This window comes from Aulonocara sp. 'chitande type north' Nkhata Bay, linkage group LG3 (genome assembly GCF_057382095.1).
Source record: "Aulonocara sp. 'chitande type north' Nkhata Bay isolate Kocher_YH1m ecotype deep benthic linkage group LG3, A_spYH_male_GT1.1, whole genome shotgun sequence".
Lineage (NCBI taxonomy): Eukaryota > Metazoa > Chordata > Actinopteri > Cichliformes > Cichlidae > Aulonocara > Aulonocara sp. 'chitande type north' Nkhata Bay.
Window position 1 is genome coordinate 8,257,666 of NC_141346.1, and position 18,818 is coordinate 8,276,483.

At 41.1% G+C, this 18,818-nt stretch overlaps 2 protein-coding genes across 2 annotated transcripts; both read left to right on the forward strand.

Annotated features, from left to right (window-relative positions):
• The first annotated feature begins 4,028 nt into the window (after positions 1-4,028).
• On the forward strand, positions 4,029-11,630 carry eno3 (enolase 3, (beta, muscle)). Its single transcript, XM_086269915.1, has 14 exons — positions 4,029-4,174; positions 6,817-6,906; positions 6,987-7,082; positions 7,166-7,224; positions 7,327-7,396; positions 8,240-8,373; positions 8,658-8,774; positions 8,854-8,959; positions 9,194-9,391; positions 10,085-10,161; positions 10,387-10,511; positions 10,588-10,696; positions 11,230-11,288; positions 11,376-11,630. The coding sequence occupies exons 2-14, from the start codon at positions 6,822-6,824 to the stop codon at positions 11,443-11,445; spliced, it is 1,305 nt and encodes a 434-aa protein (XP_086126041.1). The 5' UTR covers positions 4,029-4,174; positions 6,817-6,821; the 3' UTR covers positions 11,446-11,630.
• Positions 11,631-16,285: 4,655 nt separating this feature from the next.
• Positions 16,286-18,664, forward strand: LOC147333783 (C-type natriuretic peptide 2-like). The gene is made up of 3 exons (XM_086287288.1): positions 16,286-16,466; positions 17,183-17,281; positions 17,820-18,664. The coding sequence occupies exons 2-3, from the start codon at positions 17,183-17,185 to the stop codon at positions 18,123-18,125; spliced, it is 405 nt and encodes a 134-aa protein (XP_086143414.1). The 5' UTR covers positions 16,286-16,466; the 3' UTR covers positions 18,126-18,664.
• Positions 18,665-18,818: the final 154 nt, after the last annotated feature.

Sequence of the window (18,818 nt, forward strand, 5' to 3'; positions counted from 1 at the left end):
TGTGTGTGTGTGTGTGTGTGTGTGTGTGTGCTTCAAATGTTTTCTACAAACACCTCTTCTTCAGGGGCTGATTTACTGTGCGACACACAGCTAAAAAATAAGACAGTCTAGTGCACTCATATACGCGCATCACACCTAATATTTGATTAAATATGCCACAACAAGTTGTAGTATTAGTATTACGTACAACTCCTTGTTAGAGCTTATATAGTGTTTAAACAATACACGCACTTTTGTCTTTCTGTATAAGTTGGGCCCATATTGACTCACTGCCTTATCAAGTCTCCTGATCTAAACCTGAACCTCAAAGCCATGTTTGTGTGTTCAAAGAGTGCTCTGAAGGAGAAAAGGCCAACTTTTCCATAAAATACAAAACTTCCTCTTCATACATAAATATCATCACATGCTGAATGTCTTCATTATTCTGGTTTAAAACCTGCACAGGTATGTGTGCACACATCCAAATTGCTTTTTGTACACATTAACATACTGGCTTGTCAAGTCCAAAACTAATTGACTCCAAAACCAGATATGAGCCCTCACACCTCCCGCCTCCCTTCCCTTCACACTGTACTATGAAGCAGAAAAGGCTTTTGTGGCTTTATAAAAAAGGATGAAAAAATGCCCTCCACCTCAAAACCAGGCCAGACTGAATTTGTTTGTTTTCCCTGTGCTTGTTTGGGTTCTCTAGGGGAACTACAGCTTCACCCACAGTCCAAAAACACGTGTGTTGGGTTAACTGTGGGTGTGAACATGACAATGACTGAAAAAGATTCTCATAATGTAGAAACATTCGCATTATTTTGGAGTCAAGCTAAAAATGGCTCTCACAATGAAAACTGTACAAGCCCAGACATGTGTCATCCTACACATGTGTGGGCACATGTTAACCTAGAGGGTTATCATGGCTCTTTAGTCTTTCAAAGGCATGAGGACTCTCTGAAATATCCCTATAATGTAAAAATGTGCTCTTATTTTGATTTAAAAGTAACATAGTAAAAATATACCAAGCATAGCCGCCCACAAATGACTTTTTCTTCTTGAACTCACCCTTTAAATATGAACCCATATGCATAAAGATCCTTATAGTTCTCCCAGAAACCTTGTTAGCATATCAGCACAGACAGCTTAAAAGTAATGTAGAGGAAAACTAAGCAGAAGAGGAATAAAAGTCTTACCTCAGTGAAGAGGTGTGGCTAACTTTAGAGCTTTGTATGATGCACTCTTTCAAATAAATTTTTATTTTAAGGCAGCTGAGAATATCATCTAATTGAAGAAACGGGAAAACATACCTTAGCTTATAAAATGTTTGAAAACACAGACCAAACACACTAGTACTGAATGTGCTTTATAGGGACCGATCGGCTGACCTCTGACCTGTAGACAAGAGCTGAAATGCTAAAAACTGCAGTTCCTGTAATGTCCACTCGGGCCTCCAACAGTAATTCAGTCCCCATGATCTCCCAAGTTAAAATGTCCAAACGTAGAACTGAAGTAAACATGTTTGTACAAGATGCCCAAAAAGGCTGATCTCTGTGCCCGTGTGGTGCACTCATTCAGTCCATGGACGCGACTTTATAACCCTGCAAGATGGCATAAGGTCATAACTTAGCACTCCAAACTCTCATCCAAACATGGCCACGCCTGACTCTAAAAAGATCAACATGGCACCAGCCAAAAACCCTTACAAACACTCTGCTGTTCACCTTTTAGTTGGAGACCTTTGTAAACACGAGTCCCCACAGGTGTATAAAAACAAACATCTGTGTATGTGGTTAAAAGGCAACATAAATTATTACTGCTAAGAGTAGTACAACTAAAAGTGGTGTTATTGAAATATAAAATTGTGAACTTCTAGTGCAACATGTGATTTTGTTGCTATAGTACTGCAGCCCCCTCGTACTGCTGCAGAACTACAGTTACACGTCACGGTGAAGTTAAGCGACAAACTTCCACTTTACTGACACAGACAGTACGATCAAATGCTGCAGGAGAACTTACACTATGTGTCATATACAGAGTGTGCCCCTCCCCCACCACTCCAGTAAAGTGCAGTTATATTTAGTAAAGGCACCGGGGACGCTGGACAGGCCGCCGTGTAGCCACTCGGTGTGTGTGAAGTACAGTTAAAGGTGAGCGTAAAGGGTAAGGTGTGTGTGTGTGTGTGCTGGGGTTACTGCCCTTTGCAGTGACTGCTGAGCTGGTCTCACATTTCCCCTTTAGATGAACTTTAACCTTCTCTGTGAGCGTTAGGGACCATCACTCTTGTTCACCCCACAGCATAACAGTCATTCAGCACACTGAGAGTAAAACTGGGCCCCACAAAAAGACTTTTTCCCCTTCATTCTTGTGATGTTTTGAACTAATTTGTGCCTTTTTTCACTGGATTATGGTAGAAATGTAAACTTTTGTTTCCTTTGTGGCTTTTGTTTAAGAGGAAAGTCCTCTGTGAAAGTTCATGTCACACCAGTTCGCACAAATGATGAACGAAATCGTTTCATTTAATCAGTCTGCTGGATTTCAACAGTTGGGCTGTATTTTGAAACCTTTCTGAACTCGTACCTGTGTTCAGTGATCAGCTGCTGCAGCTGCCCGTGTCGCCATGCACCTGTGAGTCAAAGAGGCCACGCCTGTAAAAATGCAAACTTTAAGCTTTAATGCAATTTAAATATGCAGATACAGTCGTTAAACCTCACCAGTCTGAGCTTGTGTACCTGAAACGACTGCAGGTTTCCGCTGCTGTCAACCAAAGAGACACGTTTTCTAATCACAGATGGGACTGAAACACTAAACCAGGAAACCACTGAGGTGTAAACACCTTTAACATCTTTGCATTTAAGCACAATTAAATCAGGTACACACAAAAAAGACACATAAAAAAAGCAGAAATCAAATGGGAATTTAAGAGGTTTCAGGTTTTTTTTATTATGTGTATTTTTTAATGAAAGTCAGAATAAGAAAAACCTCGTTGCCCTTTAAAGATGAGGGACATAAAACAGAGTTAAACTGGGTAACTTTTACTTAAAAGTAATCGGTCTAAACAGTTGGAGTGCCCTCTGAGACGAAATAAACGCCTCTTTTTATTTAGCCTCCACATGCTCAGCACACTGACGGCTTCCTCAGAGTAAAGGCCGTCCTCTCTGTCATCAGGGATTTCGTTTCTTTAGGTTTTCCTCTGAATAAATATTAAACCTTAACAAACTGCTTATTTGACAAATTAACATGTGATGTTTTCCCTCAGATGAGCCGGAGCTCTGGGGTTCTGTGAGCGCCACAGTGATTTTAAAGTTTTAGATTAGATCATGCACACAGAGCCACATTTGTTTAACGATTCTTGTGTTTGAAAGCATTAAATTAAACAGTGATGATAGCACTCGAGTGTTCGAGTCGCAGCACTTCCTGGATTCAAATCGTCTCTGCAGATATAAAATCAAAGAGCAGTTCCTTTTAAAGCAGCACAGCCGGTCCTGATTCTTATTTATTATTACTGTTAAAGAGGTGGTTTTATACATTTCTTACATTATTTTCAGACTTTTCCATTTCATTTTCATTATTATTATGTATGTATTTTGTTATTTACCTGAGCTCTCCTGCCTTTGCTTTGTGTGTTGCAGGCTGTGTTTAATGTTTTGGCTGCAGTAACACGGGCACTTAATGACTTTTGGGTTAAATAAAGATTATATCACACTGTTGGTCCAGTGCATCCATGTCCCCTGAAGTCTTTAAGCTCTTATTTCAGAGCAACTGACGGACAGAAACATTCATTGTACCCGAGTTTAAAGACTTCCTGGATTGTGTTACGCTGCTGGTGATTTTCCTTTTGACTCTTTGGGAAGCACTAGAAATGTGTGTGTTCAGGAAGTATTTACATATCTGAGCATGTTACGCTAGGACTGCAGTCCAAACTTACACAGCCTCAGATTAAGGCTCTTATAATTATGTTTGGAGACGGCAAACAGCAGTGAGGATCTGATGATTAACTACAGCCGGGAGGTTTTTCTGTTTGCCTCCGTCCTGTCACATGCACACACTCCCTCCTTCCTCCTCCTCCTCCTTCTGCTGCAGCTGCAGGGAGAGGCTATAAAAACCCTGCTGGGGGACAGACAGACACTTTCCACGTCAGTCGGACAGTCAGACAGACGACCCCCTCTTCGTGCTCACTGCCTCTGAACAGGTAAGCTGGGACGGCAGACAGCTGAGGGCTCTGCTTGGAGCTCTTTTAAGTAACTTCCTGTTTGTGTCCGGCTCAGACTGCTTCTGGTTTGGTGGCATGCGTTTTAGACTTTTACTCTGAAAGCTCAGTTTGCAGAAGTTCTCCTGAGGTGCTAACTTAAATAAGTTCCTGTTTATGGCAGGAAGGGGAACAAAGTTTGAAAGGTTTGACTTTGAGTGGGCTGAAGGTCACAGAGCTGACAGACAGACGTGAGAGGCTCAAAGTCCGTGGACGGACGGACACCCTCCATGTGCTCACAGGGAGCTTTAAATGTGACTCTTTAGCATTTAAAAGTCCTCCTGAGCTCAGATCTGCACACATTTAAGCAGGTTATATAAACTCCAAGCAACACTTCCTGAATCTGACTTTTCACCTTAAAGGAAAAGGTTTTATTACATTTTGAAAAGACTTCTGTTCTGTTGACTTTCTACTTGCTGAGTGACTTTGATTCATCTGTAGTGTAACGCTCGTCTTTCTGTGTGATAAGTTTTACACTTGGAGACATTTTATTGTGTTATTGGTTCATTTCTTGTTTGTTTAGCAGGCTGTAACAAAGTGTCCCTAAACCTGCCCCGCTGCTAGGCTGCTAAGGCTCATTCAGCCAATAAAAGAGGTTTTCATTCGTCCCACATGGTCTAGCAGCAGACTTCACTCAAAGCTAATGATCACAGGTGGTTTAAATGTGACCTGCTGGGTGTCTAAATGGCCACTCTGCACCTTAAAATGAGGCGTAGCCTCCCCTCAGGGGTCTGGGAGACAGGGGTGTGGTTTAAGGGGGGCACTAATCCTTCAAAATGATGTTTCTGTATCAAAGCAGCCATGTGTGGACTAGTCTGTCCCCCTGAATGCATCATTGTAAATATAACTAATGTGAGCGCTCATGGACTTAAAGCTATTGTGCTAATTATCGATGTAAAGCCCCCTCCCCATCGTCCTTCAGTGGTCTGATGTTTGAGATATTACATACTGGTGACCCAGTCTGTATGTTAAAACTCATGCTTCTCCACGGCTGACCAACAGTGAGCAGGAGCAGCTCACAGACCCGTGGTGCCACATGCTTGATCTCATGTGAGCTGTTCTGTTACTCACTAGACTTGAATGTATTCACAGCTGACTCCAGAAAGCATGTTGGCCACTTGCTGGGCCTGCATGTAGTAAAAACCAATGAAGGTGCCTTTCTCATCATTTTATTTCTAACCATAAACCGATAAACATACTTATGCTTGAGTAACTTAATAATATGATTGGCTTTGCATTGTGAGAGTTAGTTATAGCCTCTTGTATGCTGTTAAGGCCAGAAGCTGCAGAGGTGAGTGTCTTGGGTTTGACGGCTGAAAGTCCTGATGAACAAAGCTACCTAAAAACTGTTTTTAGTGGTCAGCGTTATTGTGATGCCTTTTAAAGAAACGTGAGAAGACTGTGAAATGAGTAGTTGGTGTGCATTTAAGTGTCCTCAGTCAGCTTTAATTCGCTCAGTTTTCAGCACACCCAGCATGAACAGGCCTCGTTCCATCTGCCTGAGACGTTTAACGGTAGCTCATGATAACAAAACGGGGTTTTAACAGATTTCCCCTAAAAGTTTAAAGACTTCAGTGACTCATCTGTTTGGACTTGACATAGGATCAAAACAACATCTAGGTGCTCAGATGTACCCAACCTGTGTACAGGAAAAACACTTTAATTCTTCGAAGGATCAGCGACTTCAGAATTTGGTTGGAGCTGCTGTGCCTCGTGTTTAACAGACTTTGTCAGACTGCCGCTGTTATAGTCAGTTTATTCATTCTGAAAGCAGACCTGCAGATCTGAAAGAGGCTGGCTGACCCACACTCATCTGCAGCCAAGTTCAACTCTAAGCAGGTGTACAGTGTTTGTAAAAGCCATCAGGGGTTTGGAGTGTACTGTAAGAGCTCAGCTGTTCAAATGGCATCTGCCCAGACACACTCTTACATAACACGCAGCAGATGTGACGGACGCTCTGAACCTGCTCACACAGTTGGACCAGAACACTTTTACTACAGCAGCTTTTCTCAGTGTGCACAGAATCAGAAGAGCTTGCTGTATGAGACCTAGCAACCAGATAAAGCCCAGTCCTTCAGCTGTGAGGTGAAGTGGGTCATGCACGGTGGAGGCTAATATCAGCTCAGTCACAAATGCCTCTTTAAATGTCACAAGCATTAATAAGAGTCTGTGTAACTCAAGAACAGCAGGGAGGAAGTCATGACCTCTGCAGAAAGGTCAGGGGAAAAGGTCAAAGGCTCCCACACGGCTGGTGTTGGTATAAATAACCCAGCCAGACTATGATACCCCCCTCGTGCCTGCAGAATGGTCTCTCCCATTCTTCTGTTGAGCCCTGTAGCTGTCAGTCAGGAGTGCAGGGCTGTGATTGGTTGTGTGGGTGGAGTCTGACAAGAAAGGTCATCATGGCATTAAACAGGATTTCTGCAGCAGGTCTCTCACTCAATCTGACCTCTTCACAGGGATTTTTTTTTTTTTAGTAACATGTCAAATTTCAGATTAAACAAATGTTTGACCCAGTGCGGATGACACTTCTATAAAAGATTCTTTGTATTTGAACTAATCACCTGGTTCTCTTCCCCCTTCAGTCAGGATGTCTATCACCAAGATCCACGCTCGTGAGATTCTGGACTCCAGGGGAAACCCCACAGTGGAGGTGGACCTGTGGACAGCCAAAGGTGAGCAGCTGTCACTTTGACCATGACGCACTTCCTGTTTGCAGCGAGTTCAGTAACCTGACGGTCAAACTTCACCTCAGGTCTGTTCAGGGCTGCTGTTCCCAGCGGCGCTTCAACCGGAGTCCATGAGGCTCTGGAGCTTCGTGACGGAGACAAGAGCCGCTACCTGGGCAAAGGTGGGATGAGTCAAGTGTGTGGGGCTGGGGATAGCATTAATGCTACTTTTAGCGTAGCTGCTAACACCTGTGTTTCCCTGCAGGTACCGTCAAGGCTGTGGAGCATGTCAACAAGGAGATTGCCCCCAAGCTGATTGAGAAGGTATCCGTTAAGTTGGATTGCTGATGTTAGCTTGATGCTAATACACTTTAACTACTGCAGGGATTCACTGCAGGCTAATGGTACTTCATCCCATCTGTACAGAAACTCAGCGTCGTCGAGCAGGAGAAGATCGACAAGTTCATGCTGGAGTTGGATGGCACTGAAAACAAATGTAAGGACTTAGAAACTCGCCTCATAAAAGTAGTTGAATTTAAGATTTGTTTCTTCCATGTTTTTACATAAAAGGGTGGCGACGTAAAATGGCAAATTCTTTTAAAACCAGTCCAAACAATATTAGGTTATAAGAACTGGGTAAACAAAATATTTAACAGGAAATGAACTGCTGAAGTGAATTGTAGAAAAAGAGTGAAAACAAAGCTGGAAGCACTGCTTTCTTTGGCATTTATACAGGTATACTGGTGCACCCGTCTATATAGCCTGAAATAAATGTGCCATCTGACAGATTTCTTAATATTTCATTAAGATTTGTGGTCCTCTGACATTGTAACTGATTCAGGTGAACACCTGGTATGGACTCTGAGGATCACCATTCATGTTAACTTGCTGGGCATGAGGAAATTAAGAAATTCCACTGCACTTAAAGTTGTGTCTGCCAAGTTTGTGTACTGAAGGATGGGACTTTAATAAATGACTGTAATAACTTCAACCTGAGTCCATGGACTCAACAATCTGTTTAACCTTTCTAGTGGCAGGTTAAAATCAGCTCTTCACTAGAAAGAAGAATATTTCAACCCACAATTATATTTGAGAAACCCTCAAATCGTGTAAAGGAAAGTCAATTGACATCCCTCGAGTCGTGGTTTAACACTCTTCATGCTTCATTCATGTACTGAATGTATTCAAATGTTATATTTATACTTAACTTTTGGGGAAACACAGATGAGTTCAAACAACTTGGAGGATTTCTTGACCCTCTTTACCTGGTAGTTTGGCCGTACTGTGCAACTGTATGCAGATTGTTTTGAAGCAAGGATGTCTGATTCTTTGTTTGCAGCCAAGTTTGGTGCCAATGCCATCCTGGGTGTGTCGCTGGCTGTCTGTAAAGCTGGAGCAGCAGAGAAAGGAGTTCCCCTCTACCGCCACATTGCTGACCTTGCTGGTCACAAAGATGTCATCCTACCTGTGCCTGTGAGTGGGAGGGGCTTGTGCTTAAGTGAAGTGGAAAACTGGCTTTAAAGACCCAAACTTCTTGACTCAACTTTACTTATATTTTTATTTAATTTTTTTATTTAGTTTGCTATTAACGTGCAAGCCTATGGGAAATTTGTAGTGAGCCTCTGGACAATTTTTATTGTGCACCAGATTTTTATTTTCAATTCAGTGGTTTCATTTAAGCTCCAGAGGTGTTTTGTAAATTATGTTTGGGTAGTTTGCATATGGATGGTATTTTTAGAATCTTTCTCTTTCTGCAGGCCTTTAATGTGATTAATGGTGGTAGCCATGCTGGAAACAAACTGGCCATGCAGGAGTTCATGATCCTGCCAGTTGGAGCCTCCAACTTCCATGAGGCCATGAGGATTGGAGCTGAGGTTAAACCCTGCCCTCTTGCAATGTTTCTGCTATGAACGGTAAAACCGATGTCTAACTGTTTAAATACTTTGTTTTCAGGTCTACCACAACCTGAAGAATGTCATCAAAGCTAAATATGGAAAAGATGCCACCAACGTGGGAGATGAGGGAGGCTTCGCTCCAAACATCCTGGAGAATAATGAGGGTGAGAGCTGCACGTGACCACGCAGTGACGTTATGTAGTTTATCTTGGGACTGATGTGACTGCTAATGCAATAGAATTTAAAGCAGACTTGTGTGTATTGCTGCTGCTTCAGTTAGTCAGACAGTTAAATTAACCAGTGGTTGAGCTGATTACTAGAAAACTAATAATACACATTTGGCACAACTCAAGGTTGAAGTTATTATGACTTCTAACAATGAGAGTTTGTGTTCACAGCTCTGGAGCTGTTGAAGAGTGCCATCGAGAAGGCCGGTTACCCTGACAAAATCATCATTGGCATGGACGTGGCCGCCTCAGAGTTCTTCCGCAATGGAAAGTACGACCTGGACTTCAAGTCCCCCGATGACCCCTCTAGACACATTTCTGGTGAAAAGCTGGGTGACCTCTACCGCAGCTTTATCAAGAACTACCCTGGTAAGATTGACTAGAGCTGCTGCTATGACCACTGAATGACTTCAGAACATACAGTGATGATCTGTTCGCATCCTGAATGTAGACAAGATGTGTTTAGCCATGACCTTTGAGAAACTGCAGTGAATTTGGACAACTAAACCAATGTTGCACTGATGTGTCAAATTGAGCTTGAGATTTGACTTTGATTTATGGTCTTCAAATGTCTTTCACAAACCTAGGAAACAAAACTAATTCTGTAGCTTTGAGTCTGTGGTTTAACCGAATGTCTTTGGAAGGGAATATATTGGTCTCTTAAAGCATTTAAATTTCAAACAAGGCTGCCAAGTATGAAACTCAAATTCCTTTTTGAATACTTGGATCAGAAGTATTCAAAATGTTTACTTGGTTTAGTTCACTTGAGCTCTTGAGGGAGTGAAATAAGCCTTTTGAGTTCAGGAAGTGGTCAGGCTGCCTTCTTGTTCATTGCAGGAAAAATGCTCTAAAATCTCTCTAGAGAGGTTCTAAATTTCTTTTTTCCATTTAAAAATGTGTGATGTTCAACTGATAATTTGGAGAACCACAAAGATTTGTGCAGTGTGCACATTTCCAATTGAATTCATGTAACTGTTAAGCACCGTAGCATCATTGAGCCTGTTGGGTGTCTGTGGCATTTCTACTGTGGAAACTTTCTCCTCAGTGTCTCTCTTTCTCCAGTCCAGTCCATTGAGGACCCATTTGACCAGGATGACTGGGAGCAGTGGGCTAAATTCACTTCTTCTGTAGACATCCAGGTGAGGTGCACACAGGCATGCAGACATGTGACACAACCTCACTGTCATTCGATTTCTTCTTTTTTTTCCCTCTTTGCCACAATCATTGGCATCCCTAGACGTTTGTTAGCCTTGTGGAATCTCAAGTATACAAGCTGGTTCTTCCTGGAAGAACTCAAGGAAAACCTTCAGTAACGGGAATATAGTGTTACTATAGTAACACGTCGGTTTTTCTGCTCTAATCAGATCGTAGGCGACGACTTGACTGTCACCAACCCAAAGAGGATCCAGCAGGCAGTGGACAAGAAGGCCTGCAACTGTCTGCTGCTGAAAGTCAACCAGATTGGCTCTGTCACCGAGTCCATCCAGGCGTAAGACACCAATCAGTCGTTTTAGTCCACATTAACATTTTCTGCGTAAAGTTAATTAAATGTATCTGCCTGTCAGATGTAAGCTGGCTCAGAGCAGCGGCTGGGGTGTGATGGTTAGCCATCGCTCCGGAGAGACTGAAGACACCTTCATCGCTGACCTGGTGGTTGGACTTTGCACTGGACAGGTATTTAAACTTCATCAGACAGTCTCAGTGAGATTGTGTTCACAAAGAATAATTGAAGTTTTTGTTCATTAAAAACAAAAAATGCCCCTTAAAGTCATTTGAAAAAGCCAGACTGCTCACACATGGCTGGTCAATCTACTGCTTCATGTATTTGAGCTTGAATGAAAGATTTAAGATCATTTTGAAGCAAAATTGTAAGAAAATCACTTGAATCTTAACTGCTGGGTGTGTGCAAAATGCCTTGATAATCAAGGACTGATATGAACACTGATTATCTACAGAGGTCTGACTCAAAATGAAAATTAAAGTGCATCAGTACTTATAAGACCCAAAGTTTTGAGTCTTGTGGGAAAATCACTGGTCAGTTGCAGGCAGAAGAATAAATGTGACTTGTGCCTTTTTTAAATAAGTGGTTGCATAAAAGCAGGGAAACCACTATTGAACTGTCTGGTCCTATTTCTGATTAAATGTGCTGGGTAGGAAACTGGGTCACTACAACTCCAGTGCTGATCTCATTCTACTGTTTCTTTCAGATTAAAACCGGTGCCCCCTGCAGGTCAGAACGTCTGGCCAAATACAACCAGCTGATGAGGTAAGAACTTTAGGATTTTTGTCATTCTCAGGCTAGTAGACGTTTAAGAAAAACAAAGCACAGCTAATCATGACCTCTGACTTGCAGGATTGAGGAGGAGCTTGGAGGCAAGGCCAAGTTCGCTGGCAAAGACTTCCGCCACCCAAAGATCAACTAAAGCACCATGCTGCCTTCCTGTCGCTGTGGCAACTGACTGACACCTGATGACCCCAGAAGGCTCTTGCCCCTTTCCACTGGGGGTGAGGGGTTAGAGGTCATAGTGGGCTTGACTGTCTCTCTAGATGTAATTCCATTAATGATGTTTTCTATACAAAAGACAAACATTAAAGAGTGAAAAGGAAACATCTCCGAGTTTAATTCATTTAGGCTGCTTATAGTCTTTTTACATTCAAACTTCTTAAAGAGCTGAGCTCTTCAATGCATCATGCATGTACAGATCCTCACCAGCAATGGTGAACAAAACTCATTCAGAACAAGCTTCTGCTTGACGTGAACAACTAATCGCTTCCTAATAGGAAAGACTGATATTCTGAAGTTTTCCTTCAGCTTTCCACCTCAAAATCCTCAGGTGTGCTTCAAATGTGTTTCTGTAACTCCTACAAATCAAATGGAAGTTATCAAGCCAAACACCAACAAACAAAATAAACTTTTGGTTGGACAAAGGTTCTGGGTTCATGTCCCCTTGTTGGCTGGGTTCTTTAGTTTTCTCCCTCCCATTAACATTTCTATTTGGTTAATGTATATCAGCATTTTTAGCCACCCAACAATTATCTGAACTGCATCAGTAAAAAGGCAGCCTGGATAACACAGCAGTCAGTAATGGGTTTTATCAAAGCTGATTCCAGCCGTGAGGCGTTCTCATAGTGACCAACATGGACCAGACAATCTCTGGGCTTGGCTAGGTGATTGATCAGCATCTGTTTAATGAGATCTGACACAAATGGATCCAAAAGGCTGAAGAACTCGTTTAGGAATCAACATCTATGAATCTACTTCCTGTCTGAGTGTTTTGGGTTTTTTTTTCCTCTGGTCTGTACAATCATTTTGACAATTTGAAGATGGGGCTATCATCCAACAAGGTCTTCAAAGACTACTTGGTGATGTCAAACTGACAAATGCTTTATAACTAGACAACTACAGTGGTTTAAAAATAAAACGAGTGTTATCAACATGAAGTACTTTATAAATAAAGTGTAATTTGACACCTCCTGCAAGCTCTGATCAACCCGAAAGGTTAAGTTGATAATGCTACAGAGTTTCTTCCTGACGACACGGGGACTGATGTAGGGCCATTCAAATATGTCACACATGAGCTGACCTCTTAGGTTTCATATCTACCTTTCACGTTCAGCCTAAAACATGAGACTAAGCTTCCTGGTTAGAAATAGTGTAGTATATTATATCATGTCATTATCCGTGTCCAGTTATTTAGAAATAATATTCCTACATAATGTTTGTAATGAATTAAAGTTCTGTCTTGTTACACATGTGATTTTTATTGTGCTACAAACTAAAAGAGGATTTGAAAAGAAAACGTTTCTCGGTCTTATCTATAAGATTAAGACAAACATTTAAAACCCTTGTGTTTGTCAAAATAGTTAGCCATATAAGCATCAGTGAATATCTTAGCTTGCGTGATCTCTACAGATAAGCTTTGAGTGTTAGATAAGGGGCTGGTTTTCATGCCATTAGGCTGCACATTCAGTGTTGTTATACCATGAAAGTACATAAGGATTGAGCAATGCATCTAAAGGGGAAGTGGATGAGCTGCAGAGCTGCAGGTTCCCTCTCAGCTTCCTGCAGCAGTCAGAAAAGATGCAAATGAGACGTGTGCGACGAGTGTAACAGGAGGCACGACTGTTTTACTACATCAGATAAACTCCTACGCTTCACAATGAAGAATAACCAACTGATTCAAAGCAGTTTGTATATGCCAGTGTATGGATCCCTGTTTATTTATGAGCAGCTAAAGTGTGTTTTTCTTCCTAGTTGAACATTTAACATTAAAAATCTTTGAACTCTTTCAGTGCACTTGGCTCAGCTCTGCCCACAGCTACAAACAGCCTCTGCTTTGATCATGAAAGTTAAAAGGACATTATGCCAGTTCAGTGTCACTTATTCTCTAAGGGTAGTCTCCAGTGGTGGAAAGCAACTCGTTTCCTCCTTGAAATTTCTTTCTTTAAAGATGAGTTTTCTTTCCTGCAGCATTTGGTGCTTTCTAGGGTCTTCGGCCTTCATTAGAATACCTCTCTCCATCTGCATTTCCTCTTCCTCCCCTTCCAAGCATCATTGTAGGGCCTATTTTGGCCCACGATCAGGTCTCTTAGGTCTGCTGATAGCTTCCGGTTATTCTGGAAGGTTTTTAAATAGGTTTTAGCAATAAATATCTTTAATATGAAAATAAGCTTTAAATAAAATCCTGTGGTGAGAAAGAGGTGAAACATTTATGTGTTCAGTCTTGTGAACGAAGGGCAGATTTCTCACACTCAACTGGAGTCCACTATTCATGTCCACACACACACTCTGGTGTGACGTCAATGCTGATTGGTGGAGGAGTTTAGGCTGAAGGCAGCCTGTTGCCTGGATATGAGCAGCAGCCGTGCCGAAGTTCACTCTGAAAACGATCAAAACTCATTTAGAAATAATTACTTGTTACTTTACAATCGCTGTGTAAGAACAGCAAAACTGCAGCTGTGTGTGTTACAGTGCAGTGTTGCAGCCCTACAGCACTGGTCGGGCTGAAATGCACCGAAAGTGACACAAAGGTAAATATTGTGTTATTGTATTAAGAACAAGCTGCTCTCTGACCTGTGATTGGCCTTCTTTGGAAGTAAAGGCGCTGTTGTTTCCTGCTTGTCATGCTGACACACACACACACACACACATAATAACCCATCCTCCTCTCTAATGAGGTGATTGATGATCTGTTATTCCGCCCTTGTGTGCGTGTGTGTGTTATGCGTGGCTGATGACGTGTGAGGTTGAATGGGGGGCGGGATTTTGTCTGATGAGGACAAAGACAGCAGGGGGTCATTAAACACACACAGACACACACACCCATACATACACACCTATCCTTCGGAGCATGTGAACCTCTGTGGCCCCGCCCCGTTCCACAGGAAATAGTTGCAAACCACGACTCAGTCTCCACGGTGATGCTTTACGAGCTGACGGGACGACTGGGGTCAGGGGTCACAAGGAGACGGAGGGAAAGGCGAAGCTATCCTTTCTTTTGGGTGCGGTTATAATGGCGGCTCCCGAATATTCTAGGATTCAACTCAACATCTGGAACTTAATCTGGGACTCCAGGATTATCTTCATATTCCCCTGGAAGATTTTAAGTATCTCACTTAAAAGACCCAAGTCATTCCAGGAATCCCGGAAGCCCCTGAAAGACTGATTGAGTCATTCATTCTATCTGGAAGAATCCTGGAAGTGAAATCAAATTTTCCCTTAAGGACCCTGAGGACCGTGCAGGATCTATTTGATTCTCCCCATGCTCGATTCTCTATTTTCAACTGCTGGAGAATCTCGATGTACCTTAAAATGTTCCACAAGTTGCTGACTTGTGGAACATATTTTAGTCTGCATGAACATCTTTACTGACTTTTAGTTCTCAAGAAAGTCTAGAACTCCTTCTTTAAGGACAATCACATCCTTTGGCTTTCTCTCAAGAACATCTACAACACCTTCAGTAACTTACTAAACTTTTCCTGGAAACCTTGAACCAATAAACCATTTAACTCAATGAATTTTGTCAAGTATATGTGGAACTAGCCTACAAAGAATACCTAAACCTCCTGCAGGATCATTTCTCTTCTGAAAGCTCTTTAGAATCTCCTAGAAGTTCTTCAGAGTAAAGAAGGAAATTTCTCAGTACAACTCTTTGAGCTTAAATTGTTAGAAATAAATGTGTTTGGAAAAATAAAGTTCTGGTATGTCATTGTCCAGACTGACCTTTAATTATATAATTATAGTTATAAAAACTATTTGTTAATTCACAAAATAAATTATGTTTGACTCCCCTGAACTAGAAAGTTTTCTGTTTTGTTTTTTACCTTCAGAATCTTCAAGAGCCCTGAAACATTTCAAAGACTATACTTCTTTACTATACTTTTAGTACTTTAGTGACTAAATCAGATAAACTATTTCCAACTTACCCTACTGCAATCGCGTCTTTAACAACATCTGTTTCCAGAAACTCTGAAAGTGCTCCTGGAACTTCCTCAATGACAACAATAGACACTTGAAACTACAGTAGAAGGAGGCCCATTCTGTCTCCTGTCATGACTTTTACAACATGTTCAAATACCACTTGCACCTATTTGTGACTCCTGGAAACTTTTCAAGAACCCTGAACCATTTCCAGGACTGTATGAGCCTGTTCCTTTCCATTTATTGTGTTCTTAATTACTCATGGAAGAATTCGCCTTCTTCAAGAACATCTAGATGTTTGAGAGTAGTTTTGAGGGTTTGTCTCACCTGGAAAGTTTTCAAAGCCAAGACATTTTTAGCTCTATTACAGGTCACTAGATGACATCTGGAGGCCCACAACCCTTTCAGTCATTGAATGTTGTAAAGACACCTCAAACTGACCTAGGAAAGACCCTGGAGCTACAATGAGGACAATCTGAGACCCTCATGAAACTTGTGAACACTCCTATGGTCTTTGAAACACCACAAGGACTTCAAGATGCTTTTAAAACACCAAAGGAAACTATTTCAAACCAAAGAAGCCTCTTCAAGGATTCCTTGAACTTCCTCCAGAACTTCATGATTAAACTTTGTCGATTGAATATTTTTATCTATTTTGTTTTTTTGAGTGTTTTTTGTAACACATGCATCCATTGAGTCCACATTCATCTGTGTGTGCGTCGTTGTGAGTGTGTGAACCCGTTGTCTGGGGTGACAGCAGTAAGAATGTGTGACATCATAGCGCCGAGTCGTATAAAAGTGTCAGCCCGCCGCCGGCACACAGATACTGACTGGTCCTGAGATGAGACAGGACAGACACCAGTGATAGTTAAAAAAAGAAAAAAAAAAGCTTATACGACTTGTTCTGAGACTGATAATCAATTACTGTGATTGGAGAAAAACAGTTGGATTGATCGGACGACCAGCAGAATCTTTTATTTGACTTTGATTTTTGTTGGAATATTTTTGAGAAACTGTTTGTCAGTAAGTTCTGCTTCTTTATTGTCCTAATCATCAAATTTACTAATACATAAACATCAGAAAATGACATTTAAACTTCAAAAATATTTCATCAAATTAAAGAAAATCTAAATTGAAATTTACTAAATAATCCAGTTTAATAACTCCCATAACCCAATGAAGATTTATTCATATCTAATAATAAAATAACAAAAATCAAAATTTATTTTAAGTCTAAATTTTCTAGCCTTCTTTTACTTAAAATGTTTTTTAACTCTATTGTATTGAATTGAATTCAATAATAAAAATCTAAACCCCTTCAGTTTGGTAGACTCTAATCTACATCTGTAATCTGAGACTGTAATAATAAATTTAAAAAAACTATTCATGACCACATTGTAAAAAAACAGAATTGTACAAACGTGAATAAAGCTACAAATTTGTTAAGATGCACAAATAAATTCAAATTTGTGTTAAAAATATATTTTTGTTTCTTTTTTAATACCACAACAAAATTTGACCCAATCAGTTTTTATCTCCTGATCAGGTTATTTCACCACAATATTCACTTTTATCAAGTCACAGCAATCCTCTGACCGATAGATGGCGCTGTAGGCTTTAATAACCTTCAGTCAGAGCTACACGTAACTCAGCTATTTCATGTTCTTCTTAAAGCTTATAGGTTAAAAACAGTCATGGTGGTGTGTTTTTTTAACTAAATGTTTTTTGTACAAACAAAGATGGCTGCTGCTTCATCTCCTTTCATTTCCCTCATCTTCCTCCTCTTCCTCGCTGTTTCTGCGGAGTTAAAACCGTCACCTCAACGAGACAACAAACAGGTCAGTGGAGAACTTCCTTTTCATCATTACCTTCATTCTCTTTTTACACCCTTTATTTTAATCATTATCTTTGTCCTCATTATCTTCATTCATCGTCTTCATCGATAGTTTCTGCTCTTTTTATTGATTATGTCAGCTTTAATAAAGAGATACAATGAAACAGATCTCATAGTCAGAGATGATCTTAGATTAACAGCATGGTGTCATCAGCATAAGTGAGTCTGTGTAAGATTTTTCAGTGCTCCACCGATCAGTGACACATAATAGGAAGATTAATGTGACACTTAAAAAATGTCATCTGTTTGATGTTTTAAAGACTTGTTTTAAAGACTCAAATATGGGGCAAAGGTTAATGGACCCATCGTTACAAGAGTACTAACAAATATATAATATGGCTTACTCTAAGTTCTGTTATGTGGGACCAGTGTGTAATCTGAGTAATCTGATTAGTTGACTACTCTGTGTACTTGAGGTACAGTTATCAACATTCACTAGAAAAGGCAGTGAATCACACAGATGATTACTGACTGTATTTCAGGTTTTACACTCTCTGTTTGGCTCTCGTCTTTCAACTCTCATCTTGGCCACTCCCACTTTTGATGACATCACAGAGGGATCAGCTGGACAGCTCACCTCCACAACTCCTTCTGCAGTACTGCCTGTGAGCCACACCCTTGCAAAGCGAGTGAACAGCAGAACTGAAGCAGTCCCTCAGTTCTTTCTCAACTTCCTGCGGCAACAGACCAAGATGAGGAGGTGGAGCCGCAAGTCGATGATGGGAGGGAGAGGATGCTTTGGGATGAAGATGGACCGTATTGGGTCCATGAGTGGTCTGGGCTGTTAGACATATGTGTCACCATGGTAACTACACTACGACCTAAGCTCCGCCTGACGTTGCATGACCTCTGACCTCCAGAAGGATGAATTTTTCCACTGGGCAAAGACTTCATGTTGGATCTTTACTAATAAAGGACTAAAGGAAACGTACTAATGACCCTTGACGCCTGGCTCCAGTGCAGCCAGCAGGACTCTGTGTGTGTGAAAGACGAACATGTTTTAAACATGTAGATATATTTGTGTGTGTAAGAACATTAGGCATTTAGCTCACAGCAGGAAATGATCCGCTTCACACGCCTTTTCATTACAGGAAGTACTCTGTGTTGCTCCAGTGAGGGGCGGAGTCTGGATAATGTGTGCAGGACATGGCAGGTTAAAGACAGATGAATGTCCAATCTGATAGTGTTGCACATTTTTGCGCTTTTACATGTGTCTCTGTCGGGTGATGTACTGGAAAGCTGATCACAGTGGGGCATGTGTGAAAGCAGCTTAATAGACGACCATGTGTTAAACATGCAGGTATGTGTGTGTTTGTGTGGACGGACTGCAGGCAACAATAAACTACAGAGAAAACCTCACTGGGCTTATGTTGCTTTGATTCAACAGGTAAATAACATCACACAGATATTTATTACAACATTAATATTAATGAAAGCTTCAGTTTTTACTGTGTGAACTTCCTGTTTATGGTGACACTGAA

What these genes read in the sequence shown, in the direction of transcription:
- eno3 (XM_086269915.1), top strand. Translation starts at nt 6,822, where the DNA reads ATGTCTATCACCAAGATCCACGCTCGTGAGATTCTGGACTCCAGGGGA. An exon ending in GGATGGCACTGAAAACAAAT is followed by an intron (nt 7,397 to 8,239) that starts GTAAGGACTTAG and finishes CTTTGTTTGCAG; the next exon opens with CCAAGTTTGGTGCCAATGCC. An exon ending in CCATGAGGATTGGAGCTGAG is followed by an intron (nt 8,775 to 8,853) that starts GTTAAACCCTGC and finishes CTTTGTTTTCAG; the next exon opens with GTCTACCACAACCTGAAGAA.
- LOC147333783 (XM_086287288.1), top strand. Translation starts at nt 17,183, where the DNA reads ATGGCTGCTGCTTCATCTCCTTTCATTTCCCTCATCTTCCTCCTCTTC. An exon ending in CTCAACGAGACAACAAACAG is followed by an intron (nt 17,282 to 17,819) that starts GTCAGTGGAGAA and finishes ACTGTATTTCAG; the next exon opens with GTTTTACACTCTCTGTTTGG.